The 26,026-nt window shown below is 53.0% G+C and overlaps 1 protein-coding gene across 8 annotated transcripts in view; it reads right to left on the reverse strand.

The window, feature by feature from the left end:
• Positions 1-6,358: 6,358 nt before the first annotated feature.
• TCF3 (transcription factor 3) overlaps positions 6,359-26,026 on the reverse strand; it is a 33,865-nt gene continuing 14,197 nt past the window's right edge. Inside the window, exons 3-18 of one of the 8 annotated variants that reach the window (XM_014540130.1) lie at positions 24,335-24,408; positions 24,011-24,089; positions 21,239-21,306; positions 19,951-20,083; positions 18,395-18,444; positions 16,919-17,021; positions 16,666-16,835; positions 16,447-16,576; positions 15,863-15,920; positions 15,701-15,780; positions 14,787-14,860; positions 14,234-14,395; positions 14,029-14,152; positions 10,294-10,429; positions 7,644-7,867; positions 6,359-7,307 (exon numbers count right to left, since the gene is read on the reverse strand). In XM_014540130.1, the coding sequence (XP_014395616.1) occupies positions 7,165-7,307; positions 7,644-7,867; positions 10,294-10,429; positions 14,029-14,152; positions 14,234-14,395; positions 14,787-14,860; positions 15,701-15,780; positions 15,863-15,920; positions 16,447-16,576; positions 16,666-16,835; positions 16,919-17,021; positions 18,395-18,444; positions 19,951-20,083; positions 21,239-21,306; positions 24,011-24,089; positions 24,335-24,408 (1,808 nt within the window). In that variant the 3' untranslated portion in view covers positions 6,359-7,164. Of the gene's footprint in view, positions 7,308-7,643; positions 7,871-9,894; positions 10,131-10,293; positions 10,430-14,028; positions 14,153-14,233; positions 14,396-14,786; positions 14,861-15,700; positions 15,781-15,862; positions 15,921-16,446; positions 16,577-16,665; positions 16,836-16,918; positions 17,022-18,394; positions 18,445-19,950; positions 20,084-21,238; positions 21,307-24,010; positions 24,090-24,334; positions 24,409-26,026 lie in introns of those variants that run through there. The other 7 variants (XM_014540129.1, XM_014540132.1, XM_014540128.1 and 4 more) reach the window with 7 other exon arrangements.

Here is a 26,026-nt window from a genome sequence, read left to right on the forward strand (position 1 = left end):
TTGTTTATCTGGCTTCTCTCACTGAACATCATGTTTTCACGTTGTAGCAAGTGTCAGTGCTTCACTCCTTTTTACAATTATAGTTGACATTCAATACAATTTTATATTTCAGGTGTACAGTATAGGGTTAGACTTTCATATAATTTACGAAGTGATTCCCCCCCCATCAACTGACACCATACATAGTTATTACAAGTGCTTCAGTCCTTTTCATGGCTGAGTAATATTCTAGTGTCTGAATAGACACATTGTGTTTGTCCATGCATCTGTGGATGGATTCTTTTTAAATTTCTACAACTTTATTGACATATGTTTGACATACAAAAATGCACATATTTAAAACATACAGGTTGGTATTTGGACATGTATGTATCTGTGAAACCATCACCACCGCTGATATGATGAACACCTTCCCTGCCCCTTTCCCAGCACCAGCCACTATTCGTCTGCTTTCTGCTATTAATTAGTCTGCATTTTCTAGACTTTTTTTATAAAGGGAGTCATATAGTATGTTCTCTTTGGTGTCTGGCCTCTTCCACGGAACATAAGTATTCTGAGAGTCACCCAGTTGTTGCATCTGTCAGTGGCTTGTTCCTTCTATTGCTGAGTTGTATTCTGTGCTGTGCGTAGATCTGTTTTCACTCACCTGGTGAAGGACATGCTGGTTGTTTCCAGGTTTTTTTCTATTGTAAATGAAGCTTCAATGGACGATCATGTCCAAGTAGAACATGTGTCTTGGTTTCTTTTGGGTGGATGCCTGGGAGTGGAAGGACTGGCTCACAGGGAAGCTTATATGTAACTGTTAAAGAAACTGCCAAACTCTAAAAAATTGATATCTACACTAATAAAAGAGAAACATGGTAATTGGCGTACGAGCTACCCTTCCTATTGGCTAATCAGCATATCCTTATGCAAATTAACTGTCAGCCAAGATGGCGGCCGGCAGCCAGGCAGCTGGAAGCGAACATGAGGTTTGCTTGCTGCAGTGACTGCTTTGTGCACCGGGCCTCTAGTATAATTGATAAATGACATTACACTAGCTTCAGGTGTGCCACCACTGTTTTCTAGAGTAGCTATAAGCCATCCACCAATCACATGAGAGTCCTGTGGTATTTGCATGTTTTACCATTTTATTAAAAAAATTATTTAAAAATTGTTTTTAATTGATTTCAGAGAGAGAGAAACACCAACCAGCTGCCTCCTGCACACCCCTTACTGGGGATCAAGCCCAAAACCTGGGCACGTGCACTGACCAGGAATTGAATGGGTAACCTCCTGGTGCATGGGACGACGCTCAACCAGCTAAACCACACCAGTCAGGCTTTTACCATTTTAAAAAGGACACACTATATTCGTTTCCCATGGCTGCCGTAACAACTGACCACTCCACTCACCAGCTGGCTTGAAACAACAGGATTCAACCTCTCCCAGTTCTGGGGCCAGAAGTCCGAGATCAAGGTGTCACAGGGCTGTGCCATGCTCCCTCTGGAGGCCCCAGAGGAGGGTCCTTCTTGCCTGTCCCAGCTACTGGGGATTACAGTCTCTGGCTTGTGGCCACATCACTGCAGTCTCTGTTTCCTTGGTTCTGTGGCTTCTCTCTCGCTCTTGTGTCTGTGTGTCTCCTGTTCTGTCTCTTATAGGGATAGTCATTGATTTGGGACTCACCCTGATAATATAAAGGATCTGACCTCATCTCAGATCCTTTCCTTGATTACATATGCAAAGCCTGTTTTCAAATGCACTAAGTCCTCACTTGATTGCACTTCACAGATGTTGTGTATTTTGTTTGACCAGGGAATTTCCCAAATTATTAATCATTCTAATCAATAAAATATATTTTTAAAAAAATTATTTTTAATTGATTTCTGAGAGAGAGAGAAACACCAACCAGCTGCCTCCTGCACACCCCTTACTGGGGATCAAGCCCAAAACCTGGGCAAGTGCACTGACCAGGAATTGAATGGGTAACCTCCTGGTGCATGGGACGAAGCTCAACCAGCTAAACCACACCAGTCAGGCTTTTACCATTTTAAAAAGGACACACTATATTCGTTTCCCATGGCTGCCGTAACAACTGACCACTCCACTCACCAGCTGGCTTGAAACAACAGGATTTAACCTCTCCCAGTTCTGGGGCCAGAAGTCCGAGATCAAGGTGTCACAGGGCTGTGCCATGCTCCCTCTGGAGGCCCCAGAGGAGGGTCCTTCTTGCCTGTCCCAGCTACTGGGGATTACAGTCTCTGGCTTGTGGCCACATCACTGCAGTCTCTGTTTCCTTGGTTCTGTGGCTTCTCTCTCGCTCTTGTGTCTGTGTGTCTCCTGTTCTGTCTCTTATAGGGATAGTCATTGATTTGGGACTCACCCTGATAATATAAAGGATCTGACCTCATCTCAGATCCTTTCCTTGATTACATATGCAAAGCCTGTTTTCAAATGCACTAAGTCCTCACTTGATTGCACTTCACAGATGTTGTGTATTTTGTTTGACCAGGGAATTTCCCAAATTATTAATCATTCTTTTTTTTTAAATTTATTTTTACTTTTTAATATATTTTATTGATTTTTTACAGAGAGGAAGGGAGAGGGACAGAGAGTCAGAAACATGGGATGAGAGAGAAACATCAATCAGCTGCCTCCTGCACACCCCCCACTGGGGATGTGCCTGCAACTGAGGTACATGCCCTTGACCGGAATCGAACCTGGGACCCTTCAGTCTGCAGCCCGATGCTCCATCCACTGAGCCACACCGGTCAGGGCATCTTCTTCTTTTCTTAGCATTTATTTTATGTTGAATTTACTCCTGGTCATTTCCTCTGGGAAATCATCTCCATTTTCCAGGGAATCATTCATTCACAGAGCATACCAGCATTTCCTCTCTGAAACCCCAGAGTTCTCGGCATTCCTGATGGGCCTTCATTAGGTGTCCACAGGACTCTTCCTTTCTCAGTGGTGCTCACATCATCCCATGTCTTCTTGATCTCTGGGCAGGCTCTGCGGGGCTTCAGAGGCTTCTGCATCTCAGAAGGGCATGTAGCCACCAGACTGGGTACAAATTGAAGGCAAGACCCTCCACCAGCAAAATGGTTATAGCTTGCTTCCTTGCGGTGGTCTGGAACTGAACCCACCATATTTCCAAGGTCTGCCTGTAAGGCCCTGCTCATGTGCTACCATCAGCTGCTGCAGCACAGTATGACCTCTGAGGACACCCACCATCGAGTGGGATGGGTCTCCCTATCTTAGCCCCTAGAGTGCTGGGGAGCGCGATCGCGCTCCTCCTGTCTTTCGCCAAAAGTGCCGGGAGCGCTATCAAAGCTTCGAAGTGACGTCCAGTTCTAAGTCTGCTTTTATTAGTGATGATGATATTGCTAAATATGTCAATGTAGTAAAGCAGTAATGGCGAACCTATGACACGCGAACTCATTTTTTTGGTTGATTTTTCTTTGTTAAATGGCATTTAAATATATAAAATAAATATCAAAAATATGTCTTTGTTTTACTATGGTTGCAAATATCAAAAAATTTCTGTATGTGACACGGCACCAGAGTTAAGTTAGGGTTTTTCAAAATGCTGACATGCCGAGCTCAAAAGGTTTCCTTAAGTTTTTGAATATGTAACTTCATTTACTTGCGATTCATAATTTTTTCCCTAAACTGCTGTAAAATCAGCAAAAATGCCTTGGCAATTTTAGCACAGTTCCTAGGATACTGGTTGGCACTCAAAGGGTTAGTCTGGCACGTCCCTTTCCTCCTGGCCCGAGTGACAGGGCTGCTCCAGGCGGCCAGACTCAGCGGGTTCTCGTCAGGCCCTGGCCCTGCGTGGCTGCCTCCTGAGAACTGGCATCTAGTGAACCACACACTGACATCACTACTGTCGAGACATGGACATACCCATCCTTCTGTTTCCCTGTACCCCATCCCCTGCCCACAGGATTTCTCTGAGCTAAGCAGACGCTCCTTCCAGAAATTTCCATGGAGCCAACCTTTGCTGGGACTGAGAAGGAACGCCTCACTTGGTGAGAATTTAGGCACCTTTAAGATGTATTTTTAAAAAAATGTTTTTATTGATTTCAGAGAGAGGAAGGGAGAGGGAGATAGAAACATCAATGAGAATCATCTATCAGCTGCCTCCTGCATGCCCCCTACTGGGGACGGAGCCCACAACCGAGGCATGTGCCCTGACCAGAAATGGTACCCTGACCTCCTGGTTCATGGGTTGACACCCAATCATTGAGCAACACCAGCTGGGCTAAGATGTATTTTTAAACACTTCTGTTGAAATATAATTCACATACCGTGCCATTCACCCATTTAATGCACACAATTCCAAGAGGAAGGGGAGGGAGATAGAAACATCAATGAGAATCATCTATCAGCTGCCTCCTGCATGCCCCCTACTGGGGACGGAGCCCACAACCGAGGCATGTGCCCTGACCAGAAATGGTACCCTGACCTCCTGGTTCATGGGTTGACACCCAATCATTGAGCAACACCAGCTGGGCTAAGATGTATTTTTAAACACTTCTGTTGAAATATAATTCACATACCGTGCCATTCACCCATTTAATGCACACAATTCCATGGGTTTGGGTGTATTGCATTATTTATTTAAAAAATCAATAGGCAGTGAGTACCCTGGCCGGTTTTGCTCAGTGGTTAGAGTGCCAGCCTGCAGACCAAAGGGTTGAGGGTTAGATTCCTGGACAAGAGCACATACCTTGGTTGCAGGTTCCCACTTTCCTGCCAGCCCCCCCTTCACTGCTTAAGCACACAGCTGCTGAGAAATTGGGAGACAGCTGAGCATTGTCATATGTCACATTTATTGCTACAGTGCTGTTATGTACAGGACAGGTCTCCATATTGACTTTAAAGGGGGTCATTTAAAACTTCCAAAGAATCCAGCCAGCTGTGTGGACACTTGTATAAAATTATTTTTCTTAAAAAAAAAATTTAAACAAAAACAAAACAGTTATTTTGAGGCACTCAGAGCACAATCCCCTTTAACTGTGGTTTTCCCCTCCCCCAGTGCTACTTCTTCCCCTACTGGGTTAATCTCATTTTACGTAATTTAAATTCTACGTGTAAGCCGCAGCTCAAAAGTCTGCAGACCTCCAGGGGACTAGGGCCCTCAGCTCCTGCCTGACTGGATCAAGGGGCAAGACCAAAAGCAGAATAAGAGGGAAACCGAGGCAGGTTCCCCAAGAGACAGGAACCAATAGACCAGGGGAGTCACCAGGCAGAGTCCACCCCCACCCTGCACGCTGATGGCTCTTTGCTGTCCTGATGGGCTTTGGAAGGAAGACCCCAGGGGAGGACCTAGGTGATGTCAGGGGTCAGGAGGTGGCCCCAGCCTCAAGCCCAATGTCCTGCCTGGTGCTGGCCATGGGACTCCCTGGAGCTTCCTGCAGGGCACTTTGCTCCCAGCCTCGGGGTGTTATATTTGTGGGGGTGGGGGTCAGCTGGCCCTAGAAGTTGGGGAGTGAGGGGTGGAGTCTTGGGGAAAGACTGATATTGGTGGGGTGAATGCAGCCAGCCTGGGGGTCCTTAAGTCTTCTTTTTTTTGGAGGAGGGGGATAAAGGTAAGGAAACCAAGACCCCAGTAGGCCTGAGCCTATACCTGGGTGACATGTAGGGTGACCAGCCATTCCAGTTTCCCTGGGAACTGCAGGGGATCCAGGGATGCAGATGGTCAATGTAAACATGGGACAGTCTGGGCAGCGTGGGATGACATAGTCCTCCTCGTGACATGGAAGACCAGAGGGCACTTGGGGAGACCTGGAACACCAGGCACACAAGCCTGAGGGGCCCCCCTGGTTTTGCAGCTGGACAGTAATTTCGGCAGGTGCATAGCCTTGGGGTTTTTCTGGGCATAAGGACCCTGTACCTTCTCCCTGCTCTGTCCATGCCTATTTTTGGCCCCTCCACACCAGGACAGCCACTTGGTGGGGTGGGCAGGGGGTGTGAGTTTTCTAGGCTGGCCTCGAGCTACTGCCCCACTGCCAGAGTGCAGAGATGGGCTTGGGTCCCCAGGTCAAAGGAATGAAGGACACGGAGTCTGGGAAGACCCACAGCATCGTGCTCCAACAGTGCAGTCCCCCTGCCCTGGAATGTGGGTAACAAAACTCCCCACTTTGGAGGACTGTGGGCTCCAGGGAAGATGTGGGGAGGTGCCTGGGGTCCAGAGTGACACTTGAAGGAGGACCTTTGGCATTTTCACCTGGGAGGGTAGCGCCTCAGTTGTGCCTCTGCCCCTCCTGGGAGACCAGTGTCTCTCTCCTGGAGGGAGAGAGGATGGGGTGTGGAGGCCCCCATCGGGAAAGGCCCACTTTACTCCAAAGCAAGAAAGCAAAACCCAAACATCTAAAGAAATGAGACCCACCAATACCTGTTCTCCCTGTGGCCCATGGCTGGGCTCCCGGGACAGGGGAGGGGGACCTTAGGTTTACAGTGGGGTCTTTTAAATATAACTTTTAATCTGGTTGATCATGAAATGTAATGCTCAGTTCTAGAAACAGCAGCAGAAATACAAGAGACACAAAACTTTTATACAAAACATTTGTTGCTTACAAAACATATGCAAAAAAAAACAAAGGCATCCTCCTTGCTAATTTTCTTCTACATTAAAAAAAAATTTCATAACTAGCGTTTTTATTTTCCTTAAAAAAAAAAAAAATCAGGCATAGGCACAATTTGCTGGTGGCTTCTGAAGAACAAGCCAGTTTTTCACAGCGTCTCTCTCCAACAAGTGATATGTTTTAACTTTTCCATGTTTTATACTTAAGGCATTTTTTTTCTGATGAAGTGTATATTTCTTGTTTGTGTTCCAGTTTTTACCAAAAAAGAAAAAAAGAAAGCTCCTTCCAGCCAGGGCTTGTGTAGCAAGGCTGAGATGCAATTTCAGGATCCATCAGGCAAGTCCCAGCATGTGGGGGTAGCTGAGGCCTGGGGGTGGGGACAGCAGGGTCCCCAGGAGGCTCCTGGACCCCACTGTCACCTCTAGGGCCCCCATCTCTTGAAGCCTCCTTAGGCTGGTGTTGGCTCAACGCTGACCACAGGTGTATGTGAGGTGTGGACTGGCCAGCCCACGTTGAGGATGGACCCGACACGCTGTGTGACCATTCCAGGTTAGACTGAGGTCAGGTCACTTATCCCACGGAGGCGTACCTTTCACATGTGCCCAGCAGGGTTGTGGGCCTCACTCAGGCCCGGGTGGGCTGCTGAAAGCACCATCTGGGGGTCTCCAACCACGCCTGACACCTTCTCCTCTTCTCGTCGCTTCAAGCACGCTGCTTTGGGGTTGAGGTTACGTTCTGGTGGTAGAGGGAGAGCACTGTGGGAGATGATCGCCAGAGAGGGAGAACATGAGGTGGCAGGGGCGTGGGGAGCATGGCAGAGCGCCAGAGGGAGAGGCAAAGGCCCTCACATATGTGGCTGCCTCCATTTCTTGACTTGTCCTCCCATTCCCTGAGAAGGCCGTACAGGGCTGGGGCATTGTGAATTATAAAGAACAGGTTGGGTGTTCTGGGGGACATCAGTCTGAGATGTGGACGGAGCCCAGGAGCTAGTGCACACCTGTCTCCAGTGAAGCACCGTTGGCATGCAGGCGGGAAGGGGGTAGGGTGGGGACTCCTAGCCTGGGCGCCTACCTCGCACCTGCTGCTCCAGGCCCAGGATGACCTGCACGGCCTGCTGCAGGATGAGCAGTTTGGTCTGCGCCTTGTCCGACTTGAGGTGCATCTGGCACATGCGCCCCAGCTCCCGGAAGGCCTCGTTAATGTCCCGCACACGCACCCGCTCCCGCGCGTTATTGGCCATACGCCTCTCCCGGTCCCTCAGGTCTTTCTCTTCCAGGGACAGCACCTCCTCCGTACTGCTGGGTCACAGCACCAGGGCCTCTGTTAGTTATGTGCGGGGGCAGGGGTTGGCTGAACAGTGGGCGGGTGGGTGAGCAGGGCCAGGTTGTGGAGAGGGCACCCATTGGCTCTGTGTGTGTGTGTGTGTGGGGGGGTGTGTGTACACAGCAGTGCAGGGGCAGGTCTGTGGCTTGTGTTGTGGGTGGACACCATAGGGTAAGTGGGTGTGCCTGGTGTGTGCATGCTTATGTCCATGAAAATGTGTTTCTGGACTGGAAACCATAAGCAGTGTGCCTGTGACCAGTTCCAGGCAAGGCTATGTGTGTGGGGTCATGTTCAAGAGACATGGCCAAAGCCCAACTGTCCCCAGGAGGCTCCATGGGAATGGAGGTGGGCCTTGATTTCCTTCTATCGCTTGCCCATCCCACATACCCCACGATAGGCCAGGTGCCCCTCCTGGGATGACGACCTTCCCCATTCAGAGCAGTCACCTCCTGGGTGAGGGAGGGCTGGTTCTGCCTGGCTTGACAAGCCGGGTGGGAGGGAATCAGGAGACTGCTACAGTAGGCAAAGGCCTGGGGAGACCTCTAGGGCTGGGGAATGGTTCAGGACACTCAGTCCCACAAGGAGCCAACCAGTTCACACCCTCCAAGACCCCCACACTAGACTCTGGCTGCCCTGACAGCTGGCCCTGGAGTGCCCACCATGAACCCTGCCCATAGGTCCGACTCTGGGTGGGAGAGTTAGCTCCCTGGGCCTGGGGCCTCCGCTCTTAGGGCCTCAGTGGTGGCTCCAATTTATGGAGCACTGTGTGTGCCAGGCACCGAGTTGAGCCCATTGCCCACATAAGAATCTAGAATGGGAGCATAGACACCTGCCCACCCAGTGGTCTACACTCAGCCCAGGCCCGAGGAGCTGGTGGCCATGTGGCTTTGGCTAAGTGACCTCACTCCGTGCCTGTTTCTTTCTGGGTAGGACTGGGGCTAACTGAAATCAGGACACCTGCCACACTCAGCTGAAGACAAATGAAGGCCTGGCACATGGTGTGTGCCCGAGGTGCAGGAACCTGGACCTCCGGTGCCCTGTCCTGCTCCTGTGCTGGGGGGGCTGTTGCCCTCACCCTGCCTGCTGGCCCCGGAGCCCAGGACAAGCGCGCAGACCAAACTGACAGCCAGGCCCAGAGGCTGGTGCTCCTCGGTCCCCTTTCATCCCTCAAGTCTCCATAGGTGGCTTTGAGGGAAGAAAGGGCCTGAGGTTGCTACTAGCCATCCGGTGCTTGGGCAGCAAGTGCGAGGTAAGGAGGGGCTGCCGGTGGAAGCAGAGACGGACAGGCTGGGTGGGGGAAGAGCGCAGAAGTCAGAGAGCAGAGAAGAGGATGCAGGGGACACACACGGCATGATGCCCACACCAAGTGCAGATGCGGAAACCTGAGAGCTGAGGGGACAGTGCAGGGTGGGCCAGAGCCCCAGCTCCAGTACAAGCGACAGTGCTGCAGGAGAAAAAGGGTTAATGGGTGCGCAGGACGGGGAGGAGTTAAGGAAGCAGCTGGTGGGAGTAGGGATTCACCTGGGGTGGGGTGGGAGGGGGGATGGGACAGGGCGATTTCCAGATCCTCACCCAGCCCTGGGAAAGGGGGTTAAACCCCATCTGCAGATGGGGTTTGATGGGGTCCTACGAGGTGTCTGCTCAGAGTGACAGTGACAGCCTCTGGGCCCAAGGGGACCACAGGCCATTGCTGGCTAGGCTCTGGGGCTTTCCAGAGGTGGAAGGGCAGGGGTCCCTAGAGCCAAAGTGCCAAGGTCCGTAGGATTAGGGGTCCAGAGTCTCATCCTCCCATTCCAGAGGGGACACTGGGGCCAGGCCAGGCAGAAGGCAGCTGGTTCAGGGTGGGAGGACGGTCACTGGGGCGCGGGGGGTGTGAGACAGTGACTTGGAAGAGGATGATCACTGCAGGAGGCAGTCACTGCAGGAGAGGCGGGCTCTAGGAGGGGGAAGGAGAGAGCGCGGGCAGAGGCGACGGGAGGGGAGCGGCGCCCCCACTGACCTCGCACCTGCTGCTCCAGATTCAGGATGACCGACACGGCCTGGTGCAGGATGAGCAGTTTGGTCTGGGGCTTCTCACTGTTGAGGTGCAGCTGGCACATGCGCCCCAGCTCCTTAAAGGCCTCATTGATGTCTCGGACCCGCAGCCGCTCTCGTGCGTTATTGGCCACCCGGCGCTCCTTCTCCCGCTCAGCCTTCTGCTCTGGGGGGAGAAGGTCGTCCTCGTCCTCCTCCGGGCTACGGGGGTGGGGGAGGCCGGGGGGCCAGAGGGAGACAGTGAGACGGGGAACAGGCGCAGGGCCCGCCGGATGCCTCGCGGTGTGAACGCCACTGGTGTGAGCACTGTGTGCGTATGCTTGAGTCCTGATAGGTGGGGTAGGGACCGAGGAGGGGCTGGCACCTGGTCCGGATCCTGGGGGCCTTCAGCTCCTTCTTCTCCTCCTCTGAGTTGTCAGCCACCGACACATTCTCCTCATCTTCCTTCTCCTCCCGCTTGATCTCACTGGTACCTGAGGCGGTGCCCCTGTGACCAAGTCCTGCAAGAGGCTGAGGGTTAGGGTACTGCCACCTCCAGGGCCACTTGGCAAGTCCTCTTATGAGGGGTGAGAGCTCTCCTGGCCTTCATGTGCAAAGTGGGGGACAAACCATCTACCTTACACCACTACAGGCACCTAATTACAGACAAAATTAAAGGAAACCTTTAGAAGGAAGTGCATGGGAGTTTTAATGTGGTCTAGGGGCAGAGAAAGAATTTGTAAACACTAAAGGAGCAGTCGCCAACTGGTGGTCCATGAGGTCCGAAAGGTTGGCGACTGCTGCACTGAAAAACTGTTTCCAAAAGAAATCAATAAATTTGACTGTTGTACTATAACTGAGAATTTCAGATCACTAGGATATCTAAGAAAATGAGATATTTTATGATATCTTGATAAAAATACTTGTCACGTATAAATCAGCAAAGACTAGATCTCCACAATATATAACGGACTCCTACAAATCAATAGGAAAAACAGATTCCTCAACAGGGAAACAGGCAAAGCATGGAGCAGGTGTTTCATAGACACAGAAACGGATGTGGCTATATAGAACCTGCATTATCACATCAAGAAGTTAAGAAATTTCGAATGAGGCCCTGGTTGGGTAGTTCAGTTGGTTAGAATGTCGTCCTGATATGCCAAGGCTTTTGGGTTCAATCCCCAGTCAGGGAACATACAAAAACCAACCAATTAATGAATTTATAAGTGGAACAACAAATCAATATTTTTCCATCTCCTCACTCCACCCCCAGAACATCAATAATAAAAAAAAATTTTTGAGGACTATGAGCTACATATCACACACACTAAGCAGAATAGAGAGACCTGACAATTCTAAGTACTGCTTCTGACAGCATATTGGTACAGCCACTTTGGAAAACAACTGGGCATTGTCTGGAATAGGTGGACAGACATGTGCATACCCAGAAATTCCACACTTGGAACCACACCTGAGAAGTTCTTGCACATGTGCACCAGGAGACATGTTCCAGAAAGCACCTGATGGAAGCAGAGTGGGAAGTGACCTATCGTCCTAGGTCGGCCTGGGCCCATCCTTAGCCACTTGCAGGGTGGCAGACCTCACAGACAGCATGAGCAAGCAAGCAGATGCAAAGGAACATTTGCAGGATGCTGATTTTTGAAAGTTCAAAAACCATGTAAACAAAATATATGGTTTCTGGGGAAACAGTTACACTGAACTTAACTACACTAAGGTGCAAATGGCAAAATGCCGACCATAGGAAATAGCTCAGAGTTCTTCAATGGATGAGCCAAGGGGAAGGGGAAAGAATCTGCGCATAAAAGCTTAGGGTTCCCCCTCAGCACTGTGGACACTGAGGCTGGGTCATTCTCTGTGGGGCAGTCCTGGGCATTGTGGGGTGGTGAGCAGTATCCTTGGCCCCCATCCACTCAATGCAAGGGAGCACCCCCCGTCGTGAGAACCACAGATGTTCCAACACTGCCAGGTGCCTCCTGGGTGAAACTCTGGGTATGGAGTGACAAAGTTAAACATGAAAGCATTGACTTTTTCTCTAAAAGCCAGGCTGGCTTTGGGGTGGGACAGGATGGGGAGGGTCCCCAGGCAGGCATGAGAGACCCTGCTTTTTATAATTTGGGTTGCATGGTGGTTCCCAGGGTGCTTGGTATGTTAGGCAGTCTTGTCACATACCAACATCATACTAGTGTCGCATGATGTATATTTTTCATTAGGTTGATATAAGGGTGGGGTAGGTGGAAATCAGGGATTGGCCACTGCCTGGTGGGGGATCCCTGGACCTTCACTGGGCCTCGATCTCCCCCGCTACAGCAGCACCAGCATCGACTGATCCTGGAACTGGCCATAATGAGACCCAGGCCCCTGACCTCTGGTGGGTGCTTCTGAGTCCTGTCACATTCCTCCCTCCTCTTCTGTGAAGACCTCCTACCAAACGGACACCTGTCCTGCTTACCAAGGGCCTCCCCTTACTGGCCCCAGGACCTTCAAACACATTGCCTATTCAGTCTTGAAAGAAATCCTCTAGACCTCGCCCCCTCCCACTCCTGTCCCTGGACAGCGACGCCCCAGCATTCCACTGGTGCTGCCCCTGCCCAGGTCACTGACCCCTAGTTAGTGTAGCCTTAGTCCTCACTCTGGTGTCTGACACAGTCTACCCTCCTTCACTTCTCTCAGCTGCCTGTCCCCATCTGGCCTGACGCTCAGGCCGGGCTCTGCTCTGTCTACACATTGCCTATCGCCCCATCTAGGCTCTTGCCTTTGAACTCCATCATATGCGATGACACCCAGGCCTCACTCTAAACTCCAGACCCAACTCCCATCATCACCTCCACATCAGCAAGTCCTGTGGACTCTGCCTTCAGAATACCCAAAATCCATCCACTTCGCCCTGGCCAGGCCCAGCACCTGCCCCCACTATTCCTCCTAGACCATCACAACTCTCCTCCCTGGTCCCTGGCTCCCACTGTTGTCCCTGTAGTCTGTCCTCCCAGCAGCAGCCACCAAAGGGCACCAGTGAGCACCCGAGTGAGATCCTGCCTTAGCCTTTCCCCAGCCTGTCCTCCCCGAAGCAACCAAAGGGTATCCCAGTCTGGTCCTGTCCCTCCTCTGCTCAGAGCCCTCCAGGGATCCAATCTCTCTCAGAATAAAAGCCCAACACTTCTGTGTGGCCTAAGGTCCCACATGACCTTCCCCTGTCCCCTCTCTGCTCCAGGCCTCCCCTGCTTTTGCTCCTCCCTGATTCTGCTCACATGTCACAACCCTGCTACCCCCATTATCTTTAAAACTACAATCCAGCCCTGACTGGTGTGGCTCAGTTGGTTTGGCATTGTCCCACGCACCAAAAGATTGCTGGTTCAATTCCACGTCAAGAGCACATGCCCAGGTTTTGGGCTCAATCCCCGGTAGTGGGCATGCAGGGGGCAGCCGATCAATGATTGGCTCTCATGTCAATGTGTTTCTCTCTCCCTCTCTAAAAATCAATAAAAAAATATTAAAACAAAATTAAAAAACCTACAACCCACCTGCATCCCCTCCCCATTTTCTCATACTCATCTGTGTCCTCCCCCCAGGGTTGTGTGTGTGGGGGGTGGCTTTCTCTGTTGGATTTGCTGTTTTATTCCCCAGAGCCTAGAGAAACACCAGACACTTGGCACTGAATATGTGCCTGTTGGGTGAGCTCAGTTCACTACACTGTGAGTCAATAAAAAGGCAGGGGCCCTGGTGGCTACAGCATCGCCAGTGCCAATGCCAAGACTACTGGGCTCCACCTTGCTTCTGGAAGATGGGCGGTGACTTTGCCCCCCTTTCTAGGACTCCAGGTGCCTGACAGTAACCACACCTGCCTGGCCTCCACTCATAAAACTTTCCCAGTTCCCATTGTGCCTCAGGTTCCTCAACTGGAAATGGAGGCGGGATAGTCCCAAGCCCAGCAGAGAATAAACACTCAGCCCAGCCTGGCTGTTGCAGTCTGTCACAAACCCTCTCTGCCACCCCTGTTTTCCAGAGGAAGTGATGCCCAGTGACTGAGCATCATAGAAGAAGCCAGAGCACAGATGACTCTGAGGTGCTGGCTGCCCTGCCCAGGCGCGATGCTGGGACTTACCACTGTAGGAGTCAGGTGGCCGAGAGAGGTCGGGGAGGGCGCTGGGCTGGTTGGGGAGGGCCACATGGTTGTGCATGAGGCTGCCACTGCCTGAGAGGCCATCCTCGGAATGGCTGCCTCCAACCTGTAGACCAGGAGTGGGTGACTCAGGGCTGGCCAGGCTCCCACCAACTGCCCACCTCACCCCTCCCTGTCCAGCACTTACCAAGCTGGTGTGTCGCCCACCCAGTGGCATGATAGGGCCGGCAAAGCCTGAGGCCAGTGTTCCATGGCTGGGCAGTAACCCGTGCACGTCACCCGAGGTACCCACGGCGTGGCTACGGAGCACGTGGATGGCCTCATCCAGGTGGTCTTCCATCTTGTTCTGCTGTGAGGGTGGGGGGTGAGTGACCTGGCTGCCAGTACCCACACCCAGCCCTGTGTGGTCTGGCCTGAAACATGAGCCTGGGCTGGCCATGGAGATAATGCTGGACCTTATTCCCAAGATATTAACTACAAAGTTCATTGCTGTCAAAAGGACATCTAGGTCCTAATGTAAATTCTGCTGGTCACATGAGACCCAATGGCTCTTATGGAACTCAAAGTCACATGAAACATGGCCACAGCAGACATGCTGAGCTGCCCCCCGTGGGCTGCCTCCCCTGCTCCGGGAATAGGCTCTCCACATGCATCCTGTGTTTGTCCACAAACACTTCCATCCCCTCCCCAGGGTGTTCCCACATAGGCACATCCTCCCCCCAGACAAGCAGGAAGCTCACCAGGCTATGGAGACCTCCATCATAGTTGGGAGATAAGGCACCGGGGGCTCCTGCTCGGGGCCACTGCGACGACCCTGGGAAGGTTAGGAGACATATGAATGGGGGTTGGGGGGGACTTGAAGCAGGATGCTGGTGCAGCCTGACCCAGAGAGGGAGGGAGGGAAGAAGGAATTTGGGAGGCAGGGATGGGAAAACTGAGAGATCTGTGATACTCAGGCTGGCCACACGGGGGCGCCAACTTCTATAGAGCTGTTCTGGGCCATAAGTCCAGCCAGGTCCAGACAGATTCACATCTCCCAGCCTCAGTTTCCCCATATGCAGAATCAACAACCCCTCCTCCCCCACAGGGAAGGATGCTGGCTCAGAGGCACACAGTAGGTGCCCTAGAGGCCAGCTCCTCCCAGTCCTGCCACGCCACACAGGTCTTTCAGAAATCTGCTCTCACTCCTCCTTGCCCCCCTCCTCCGTCTCCGATGCTCATCAGGTACATCCTTGCAGGGAATGGGGAACAAGAAGACCTGACCCCTTTGGCAGAGGAAGCATGGGGCATACAGTTGGTGCCCAACTAATATCTGTTGGGTGGACAAACACCCAGGTGAGAGTCTCAGGTCGGCTGCTCTGATTCTGGGCGCCCCTGACCTGGCCCAACCGTGTCTCATGTGCCCCTTAGGCTCACCAACACAAATCGCTGGGTATTGCCTCCTGGCCTTTGCCTGTGCCGTGACCTAAGAATCCTGGCTTGGAAGTTTCCTCCTGGAAGCCTCCCTGGATGCCTATAGGAGCATACACTCCAAGGCAGGTGGTGTGTCTAGCTCCCTAACTCATGTATGCAGCCTGACGACCCCTTCCCACCTGCTCCAGATTGGAGGCAGCAGACACAGCCCCCTCCTTCCTTCCCCTCCCCCTGTACAGACCTGCCAGGCCCTGTGGGGAACCCACGGGGGTCGAAGGGCTAGACGAGAAGTTATTGCTTGAGTGATCCGGAGAGTAGATCTGCAATGGGGATGAAGAGAGATAGGGCCACCAGGCAGCCAGTCAGGGGCTGGCCTCTCACAGTCACGGCCCAGCCACCCTTGCAGGCCAGCGCCTTCCCAAGGGCGTCCCCAGAACTGCCAGCTGTGGTCCCTCGGGAGCCTGTGGGTGCACAGAGGTGAGACCCAACCTCAGGGACTTGGTGCCCCAGTACCTGGGCTTAGCTTGGATCCCCCAACTGACAGGGAGTTCCCTTCTAAACTCAGCTGCTAGGCATGGATGCCCAAGCCCAGGACTGGGCAGCCCCTGATTTTGATCTGGTTTCTGCCTGATGTCTCGTCACCTGCCTCCATGGAGGCTCTGGGGACAGGAAGACTGTGGGCCCTGGAGTTTTCCCAAATGTAATCTGAGCTACAGTTTTCCCAAATGTAAAGTGGGGGAATGCATTCCTCAAAGATCCATTTTCTTTGTGTGTGTGTGTGTAGTTTAAAATATAAGTATCATTAAAAACAGTAACAATAGCACAAAAGGCAGGAGGGGGAATTAAATGGGAAGTGTTTCAAAGTAACAAGCCATTTTCAAATATCAGAGATGGGACCATGGGGCTGAGGAGCCAGAGCTGATCCCAGGAGAGGGAGGGCGTTGTTAATAACAAGGGCCACATCAGGGTGGAGTGAGGGGGTCATACCCATGAGACTTTCGGCCCCACTGACAGGGGGCGTGTGGCTGGCAACGCTGCCATAGGTGGCTGTGGGGGCTGAGAAAGTGGACACAGCTGGGAGCCCACCATTCACCTCCGCACTGTGCAGTTGGTAGCCCTGTGGTGGGATGAGGTCAGAGGGGATGAGATGGGGTCAGATAGGGTTCTACCCAAATGCACACCCCCGCCCCATATCCAGGAGCCTACCATGCGCTCGTGCTGGTGCAGGCCGCCAAACCCACCGCCACTACCACTGCCCACGGAGCTGCCGCCACCTGGTGGGAGGGGCAGGGGAGATGAGCTCCCACCCAGCATGGGCCCGAAACCCGCCTGCCCTGGGGGGCTCCAGAGCTCGGCTGAGGGGTGCAGGCTGCCATCTGCAAAAAGGGGGAGATAGTAAAATGAGCAGACAGAGGGGCCTGGGCCCTGTCCCAGCCATCTTGGTTGAGCCCCCATATACCTGCCATGTAGAAGGGTGCCGGGTAGGTGCTGCTGGGGGTCTTGGCAGATGGGTAGGGGGTGGTATCCCTGCCGTAGTCATCACCTGAGCTGGGTGGGTACACCTGTGGGAAGGTAGGTGGACATGGTCAGATAGAAGGGGTAGGACTAACTTACCCTCCACCCCTTGGCTGGCCCCTTCTCCAGTCCTGTCCTCCACTTGACAGCAGTCTACCCCACCACCCCATTTCCCTGAGCTGACCTCCTGCACAGAATTCCTTTCCCCTCCTTAATCCAGCACACACCTTTGATCAAAGCCCAGCTGTGATGCCCCCAGCCCTTCCTTCTTCCCCCAGTGCTGGAACCTCCCTTGGCCTCAGCCCTAAACATGCAAGACCCAGAAGCCTCAGAGACAGGGTCCTGGACTAACATTCCACCCAGGGTAACCAGAGCAGAGAGATAGCAAAGGTCTTCTAGGATCAGTGCCAACTCTGGTCACTGGGTACTGCCTAAAACTAAGGCAGGGCCCAGGAGAAAGTGCTGGGATCAACAGGTGGTAATGTCTGCCCCAACACTGGAGTTTAGAAATAGGGGTACAGAGTACTGGCAGGATGAGGTGGGCCCCAGGGAGCTCTCAGCTCCAGGAAATTGGAGTGGGGATTTAGGTGAGGAAAATGGGGAGTCAATGACATTATAAATGATACCAGGAGTCAAGTCTTAAGACTGAGCCTGACTGTACCTCCTGGCTGTCGAATGTCAACTAACACCCAAGCCTATGGTCTAGGTCAGCTTGGGCTCTGCCTGACCCCTGGGCCTAAGGGCTCCTGAAGGCTGGTGCAGAGCCAAACTGAGGAAAGTCAACTAACACCCAAGCCTATGGCCTAGGTCAGCTTGTGGGGGCTCTGCCTGACCCCTGGGCCTAGGGGCTCCTGAAGGCTGGTGCAGAGCCAAACTGAGGAAACAGACAAATTGCTTTTTCTTCCCATGATTAAATCTCGAATGGCCCAGTACCATCTGTTGAGCCTGGCACCCTGCCAACCTCCAGGCAATGAGGTGGGGATACAGGGTGGCTCAAACCTGGGTGGACAGGGAGGAGGAGGAGACCTCCTAACTGGCTGTCAGGTGCCCCCACCTGCTCCCCCTCCCAGGACCCCATCCATACCCTTTCTAAGACATCACAGGACATGATTTCTTAAAGAGGATCAAGACTAAACCTCAGGAAGAACTTCCCAAACCCCTGGGAAGTAGTCTCTGGTCAGAGCTGAGTCCTTGGGGGCAAGTGCCTAGCTGACTGACCAGTATAGCTGGAGGTTTTGCCCCAGAACCCACATGCCTATACTCAGGAGGCCATGTGGGTCTACATGTTCCTGGCTGCAGTAGCATGCACAGCCCAGTGCCCCCAATGACACATTGTGTGGCCTCCAGCAGGGACAGCCCCCAAACCTGAAGGGCAGGAGGCATGTGGTCTGTGGGGTCTTCACTCCATCTCACAACTCACCGAGGATGGAAGACCTGGCGGCACCTTCCGGACTTTCTTGGGCTGCGTATCTGTTAGGAGTAAAAGGAGTGAGCCACCCCCATTCAGCCTGGCTCCTGCCCCACCCAGCCAGAGTCCTTCAAGGCCCAGGGACACGTGCGCCTATCATTGGGAGTGTCAGTAGACAGCCTACCCCTGCACCTTGGAGAGGAGACCCTTGAGCTTCCCATGTTTTGTTTTGTTTTTGTTGTTAATCCTCACCTGAGGATATTTTTCCATTGACTTTTAGAGAAAGTGGAAGAGAGAGGGAAAGAGAGACAGAAACATCGATGTGAGACACATTGACTGGTTGCCTCCCACACGCACCCCAACATGGGCCGAGGAGTGAGCCTGCAACCGAGGTACATGCCCCTGACTGGAATAAAATCTGAGACCCTTCAGTCCACATGCCAATGCTCTAACCACTGAGTCAAACCAGCTAGGGCTTGAGCTTCCCTTTTAATTTAAATAAGGGCTTGGGTCTACATGCAAGGGACTAATATGCAAGAATCATGGGTGGGAGGGGTCTGCAGCAGGGAGTCTAAGAAGTGGGGAGTCAATGGGTACTTGAGCCAGGGCCTTGCCCCCCATTTCACCCTCACTCCAACTCCCATAGTCGATCCTCTTTATTCACAGATCCAAGAATTGCAAATCTGCTGAAGTTGGTTTCCTCAAATCATACACAGTGTGTTAGGGGTCACTCACAGCCATGCACAGAGTGGGGAAATATGGGTGGCTACCTGGCATGTACCCAATGAGGGGGAACCAGGTGGTGTTTTGTCTTCCAGTTCTACCTCAGACTACAAACCAGGGTCCTTCTCTTAGGCTATTGAGAGCCCTGACTTACATGCTTTTTGTGAGTGGTTTTGCTGCTTAAAATACTCCCCATGCATGTGTGGTGTCCTGGTGCTGGCTAGTGTCTCTGAGCACAAAAACTGGGACATGAAAAATGCGTTAGCCAGCCAGTGGTTGAGCACTGACCTATGAACCAGGAGGCCATGGTTTGATTCCCGGTCAGGGCATATACCTGGGTTGTGGGCTCGATCCCCTGTGTGGGGCGTGTAGGGGGTAGCCTAGCAATGATTCTCTCTTGTCAGTAATGTTTCTATCTCTCCCTCCCTCTCCCTTCCTCTCTGAAATCAATAAAAATGTTTAAAAGAAAAGTATGTGTTAGATCAGCTACATTCAAGCTTGAGTTACAGCACCGCTGGCCAGTTCCATGTTAATGAATCAATGATTTATGTGAAATAAGGTGCCTTTAGCCAAAAATACACATGGCACAAGGCTATGTGTTGATCTGTTGACCAGAGACTGACAGGAACATATCCTCGAATTTCCCCAGAAACAGGGAATCAGTGTTCACGGTGACTCGGTAAGACAGAACCTCTATAAATAACAAGAATCCGCTGTTTCTTTCTTGGGTCACTATCCATCCTTCTACCCATCTGATCTCCTAGTCTGGGAGGCCCACAGTGGGGACAGATCCCCTCCCTGCCCCCACCCCTGGGCCTACCAGCCCTACCAGCAGCCCCACTCACCAAGGCTGCTGTCCGCAGCTCTCCGCCGAGCATGGCTGGGGTAGGAAGAGTAATATTGGGATCCACTCTTGACGCCTGAGGGGGACAGTGGCCCGGGGCTGCTGAGGGCCAGCTCACTGGGCAGGAAGCCAGCCTGGGAAGGGGGGGTGGAGGTCATCACCAGGGGCTAGGCTGGCATCCAGCACCCAGCCTGGCTGTCCAGGGGGTGACAATGACCCCTGCTTGAGACATTTCTCTCCTGACACCTCAGCATTACTTTTAAGAAAAAACAATTGCCAGCAAGTCTGAAAAGGAACTGCATTCTGGGATGCAGAATGTGCAGACGTGTGTCTGGGCATCAGTGAAATCTGGCTGATTTAGTTTGTGCATGTCTTTTTTTTTTTTTTAAAGGTAGACAGTTTAACTTTGCATGATTAGTTTAAAATGAGTTTTCTTCCCTTGGGAGTATGAGTGACTGGGATTTGAGGCTCCATCTGAGTGGCTGCTCTATGTCTGGTATTTCCCATCTGTAAAATGGGCATATTGGCTCAGGGGGAGTCGTGGAGATCAATGGGGGGCTTATGAGCTCTGCCCTTGGCACAGGGCCTGGTACCCAGTTGGTGCTCAAAAGCCAGGGTTGCTGCCACCTTGGAACAGGCTTGGCGTGCACACAAGAGTTGCCACCTGGGGTAAGGCATGGCTGCACTCTGAGATTCAGAAGGCACAGGAGGGGACAGGAATGAAACCCTCAGGTGTGTGTGGGGTGACCTGGACAGAAAGCCACAAGGGACCACTGTGGCCAGCCAGTGCTGTCAGCCTCACAGCTGGGGTGGGCATGAGTTTCACCCAGGGCTGGGGGCTTGTGGGGTTGGCTCCCTGAGAGGAATAAAGGGCAATACCCCAAGGCTGCTGGGCTGGCCTGGTGTCTTTGGGGAGCCATAGGGCTGTGGGCTCCTCTGCCTCCCCCTCCATTCATCCACTCTGGCCAGCTCAGCCGGCCCCAGGGCCCACTCCTATTTTAGCTGCTGAAAAAATGACCAGTAGTTGGTTCATCCAGGGACCCTTCTGCAGATCAGGGGAGGAAATTGCTACCAATCTGTTTAAAATTTTAAAAGATGGGTGGGAAAGGGGTGGGTGAAGTGGTGACTGTAGCCTCCACTAGCTTCCCTCCCTCTCTGGCAGTCCCTGCCCATCTACGATGCCACTTCAGTCTGAAAATTGGGGTCCCACCCATCCAATTCTCTGGGTTCTGCAGACAGGTGAGTGCCAATGGGCTCTAGCAGCCCCCACCCTACAGACACGACCTCACCTGAGTCAAGCCCCCAACACTTGCATCTCTCCCGAAGGCAGTATATGTGCTCCGCTCGCCACCCTTGCCTGGAGGGGAGGAAAAAGGGTCACTCAGAGCCAAACCCAGGGAGGTCACGTCCCAAGCACCCGCACATGCCTGCATCCAGCAGTGGTTCCACAAGTGCACATCACTGAGAGAACCAGGTGGGATTCTGGTCTTCCCATGGCTTGGCAGACAAGCAGGGATCTGGATAGATACCATTCCTTTCCTGATGACCCAGAGGGGCTCATGCAAGTCCACCACACACACCAAGTCTCTGAGGTGGGTCAGTGCCGAGGTCAGAACCCCCTGACCTCTGAATCTTATTTCCTTTGTTCAAGGTATTGAGAATAAAACTCCCCAGGGTGCTGGGATCCCAGGGGCAGGCTGGGGTTGGGGGTGGTGGTAGTAGTGCTTTGAGTCTGTGAGGTTTGGTGCCCAGGCCCTGCCAGGAGTTAGTTCATGATGTCCTGGGAACGTTGATTGAAGTAATTTGGTGAGAAGGAGCCCTTCTCCTGTGTAGGCAAGTGACACCTTGGGCTGTGGGGACACTGTCTGCCTGATAGCCACCAGTGTGGACAAACTCTTGCCACTACACAGAGGCTTGGATCCATCCTTGCCTGAAGCAGGTACCTGAATCAATCAATAGCTGAGACATTAAATTTGTTTTTGGCTTAACCTGGGTGCCAAACTCAGCATGAGTGAGGAATTAGAATGCTCAGCTAGCTAATTTGAATTATTCTCCCCTAGTAGGGAAAAAAAAATCTCATTTTCTTTATTTTAAAAGTAGAATTTTGACTAGAGCAAAGGATGCTCTGGCTGGGGCGGGGGGGCGGGGGGGAAGGTCATGCTCCCACCACACATCCAGTGACCCCTCAGGGCAGGTGACCTTGGGTCATCTTAGGGATAAGCAAACCAAGACCTGGAGATTAGAGGAGGCCCACACTCAATGCAGGGGTGAGAGGGCACATTATTGCTTCCTTCCTCTCAGGGTGGGTGTGGGAGCAAAGCTGGCAGGCCCAGTCAGGGTTTTGGGCTCTGCCTGGGGAAGCAGCTTCACCTCCCAGACCTTTGACTTTCCCTGCTAGTTGGGGCTGCCACTGTTTAGGCTCTGCACAGAGCAGGTGCCAAATGTAGTTTTCCAAAGAGGTGGGGTGACAGAGGCAAGGAGAAGCTGAGGCTCTGGGAGAAGACCCATGGGCATACATCAGGCACCTAATCTATGTGCTGGACCTGCATATCAGGGCATAAGGGTAGGAAAAGGACAAACAGCAGAGAATAAAACCACCACGGTCTCATCAGGGGCCAGACTGGGCTGGAGGCCATGTAAGAACAGACTAAACCCACCCCTTGGGGAGCGGGAGCAGGGCCCTCACCACCCACAATGGCTGTCACCAGGCCTGTGAGCCACACTATCCCCATCCAGCCTAGTCCAGGGGTGAGAAACAGGCCCAGGGATGCCAAGGCTGCACCCACCTCCCCACTGGGCTCGGCCTGAGCTTTATGCTGCACTCACTGAACACAGGACATGTGGTGGACCTGGGACACAGCTGCCTCTGGGTTCTGCTGACCAGGCTCAGCGTGGGAACTGCCTGGGCCAGGAAGAGGCGGAAGGAACACCAGAGGGGAACAGCTGCAGGTGCAGAGGCTACCCTGGGCCACGTGGGCTGGGCCTTACTTCCTGGTCTGGGAAATGGGTGCAGACTCTTGCTGTGCAAAGAGGGTGCAAGGATGCTGCCCCCTGCCACGATTCTTCTCAGGCCACACTCGCCTGTCCAACCCTACTGTGCACCCTCTCAGGCTCAGTAAGGGACACGGACCTTTGGGGTCTGGCAAGTGCTGTCCCCTCAGGGTTCATACAAGTGCCTCTGGGTTCAGTTTCCCCACCAAATGGTCAGTCACATCAAAGCTTCCACAGTCCACACATTTACTCCCCCAGCACCACCTTAGACTATAAACTGCTAACAGTGGCGCCGAGATGAGCAGATCCCACCCAACTTTTGTGTGAAAGATGCTGTCTTAGGACCTCTTAGGCAGTGAACCAAAACCCCACTTATAGCCCAGGCTGAGTTGGGAGCTGACCCAGGGCAACAGCACCCAACCCTCCCAGAGAAGCCAGCTTTATAGTCATCCCAAGGCTTCCTCAGAACAGGAAAGGGGGTGCCAGGGCTCAGCAAGGCACCTGGATGGTCCCCTGGTGGGAAGGATGGCACAGAGGACAACAGTCCAGGCCAACAGTCCCAGTGGACAGAATCCTTGCCAGCCATGACCAGCCACAGACCCTGGACAGGTCCCTTCTTGCTAGTCCTGTTTGCTTATTTGCAAGATAAGGAGGCGGGTGTGTGTGTGTGTGCCCATGGGACCTGGAATGTTGGGCAAAGCCTCATAATCCACTACGAGAAAGGTTCTGTGAACATCCCTATCCTATGGGTGGGGAAGCCGAGTCTAAAGAGGAGACAGCCTCAACCAGGCCTAGTGAGTGGAACTTGAGCACAGGCCTGCGGAGCCGATTCTCATGGTCAGGAAGAGCAGGCTCCGATCTCCTGAGTCACCAGGATGCCCAAGTCCACTTCCTGGTGGGCACCTGGTCAGGCCCACTGGCCCAGGGGGAAAGCTCTATGTCTAGGCCACGTCCACCTGCACCCTCTGCTCCAGGTGAACGTCCCAGAAGTGTTGCTACTGAGTGCACTGACCACACCCCAGGGACCCCACGTGGGTGTGGGGGAATGGCTGTGCTCTAAAGACACTCACCTCCAAGTCCCGCTCCCAGGAATGTAGATGAAGAGAGGCTGCCATGGGACTCACTGAAGTGGGCACTTTCACCGTAGGTCTGCAGAGAGAGAGGTGGGGATGAGGGGTGTTGGGGCACAACGTTTTACAGCTGGAGAAACAGGCTTGGGAGGCAGGCATGCTTTTAAGTACCCGAGTCATGACTTTAACCCACATATCTAAGCCCAAAGTCCCTGCAGACTAGGTTGGTGTCCAACTGCCCCCTCTAAGCCTCAGTTTCCTCATATGTCCCTCTCTCCTGGAAAAGGGAAACTGAGGGTCTCAGGCCCGGCAGTAGCTCCTCACCCGGCTGGGGTCGAAGGAGGAGCTGTTCTGGTCGCCAGTGCCCCAAGAGCCTGAGCTGGGCCGGTCCTCCAGACCTGCAGGACAGGAAGAGAGAGAGGGTCACCCTTACTCCTGGCCCACTCTAAAGGCAGTTCTAGCTCTCTTCCTCATCACCTCACGGGAGAGGAGCCCTCATTCGATTTGGCATGCCTTCTGGGCCCATCCCAATCCAAACTAGCCCTGTAGCCTATCCAACCTCACCCAACTCTAGTTCTGCCTGTACTGAAACCACTGTCAGTGGTCAAGTGCCCAAGACACCCTGGCACTTGGCATATTCTCAGGTCTGCAGCTCAATAAACAATTCCACCAGCTGTCACTGCTGGTAAACTCCTACCCATTCATCAAAACTCTATATACCATGCCTACCCTGGGCAGAGCCCGCACTCACACCGAGTATCCTTCCCCCAGCCCTGATCACACTGGCTGGGGCTTGTGTGTCAGGCTCAGTCTCTCTTGACCATGTGAGAAAGGCTCACAAAGGCATAAGCAAATGGATCATGAGTAATCAGCTTGGATCTTGGGAAAGTGTGAATCTCCCCTTGCCCATCCCTGCTAATTCAGGAGGTGGGCCATCCCTTTGTTGAAATAGCAGCAGCTGTCACTGACTACCCACTAAGCAGACTGGCAGCCATTCTGGGGTAGAACCCAATCCCAGTTAGGGACAAAACACCGAGGCTCCTGCCACTTGCCTGCCAGGCTGGGAGGCCAGAGGTCCAAGGTGTAGCCCGGGTTAACGAGAGTGGGGAGAGGACCTTGACCTCAAGGGGCAGGGCAGGGTGGGGCCCTTATCTTCCCGGACACTCTCCTAGGCACTAGGCACCCACCCAGGACCCAGAATCTTCCCCACGGGGCGAGAAGCCTAGGCCTGCATCCTTCCCCATCCCTCAGGGATCAGGACATATGTCCTGGACAAGTAGAAGGGGAGCAGTCCCAGGCCCCTCCCTCTCTGTGCCTCAGTTCCCCTCCTCTGTAAATGGTATAATGAATAAGTCCACTTGGCAGAATTAGGGAAGGGGGGAGGGGGACACGGGAGGAGGGAGTCACCTGTACCAGCACAACCCCACTCCCAATCTACCTCCAATCCCACATGTTGGAGTTTCCCATGCACTCCATTCCAAATCCTGCATCCCACCTCCTGCCCTCCCCTGCTTCCTTCAAATTGTATCCTTCTATTTCGGTGGCATTGTGTTAATCACTTCCCCCAGAGAACTGGTGTTTAATTGCTGTCTAATTTTCATGATTATGCATATTAATCTCCCATCCTAATGAATATTCATACATCCCATTTAGATTTTGTTTCCTAATAAAAAATTTCCAACATGATTACGGTGGGGGTGGGGCTGGGGGCTGAGGGGCTGCCTCAGCAGGTGGGGGACTAGTAAGGGGCTCCTATGGTCTCCAGGAATCCATTCTGTGGTCTGCCAGGTTTGAGGTATCTGTACCGAAAGGTCCTAGACTCCCACTTGGGCTCTGGGAAGGAGAGCAGAGCAGCCAGTGAGGCAGGGGTGACCTTGGGTAAAGTGCCAGTAACCCTGGAGCCTCAGTTTCCCTCTATTGCACTTGCCTGCTGGCCCCTCACCCTCTGGAGCAGCTCCCACTCCTGAAGGCCTGGCAGTGGTGAAGACATGGGCCCCACAAGTGCCTGGCAGAGAC

This window comes from Myotis brandtii, unplaced genomic scaffold, assembly GCF_000412655.1.
Source record: "Myotis brandtii unplaced genomic scaffold, ASM41265v1 scaffold236, whole genome shotgun sequence".
Lineage (NCBI taxonomy): Eukaryota > Metazoa > Chordata > Mammalia > Chiroptera > Vespertilionidae > Myotis > Myotis brandtii.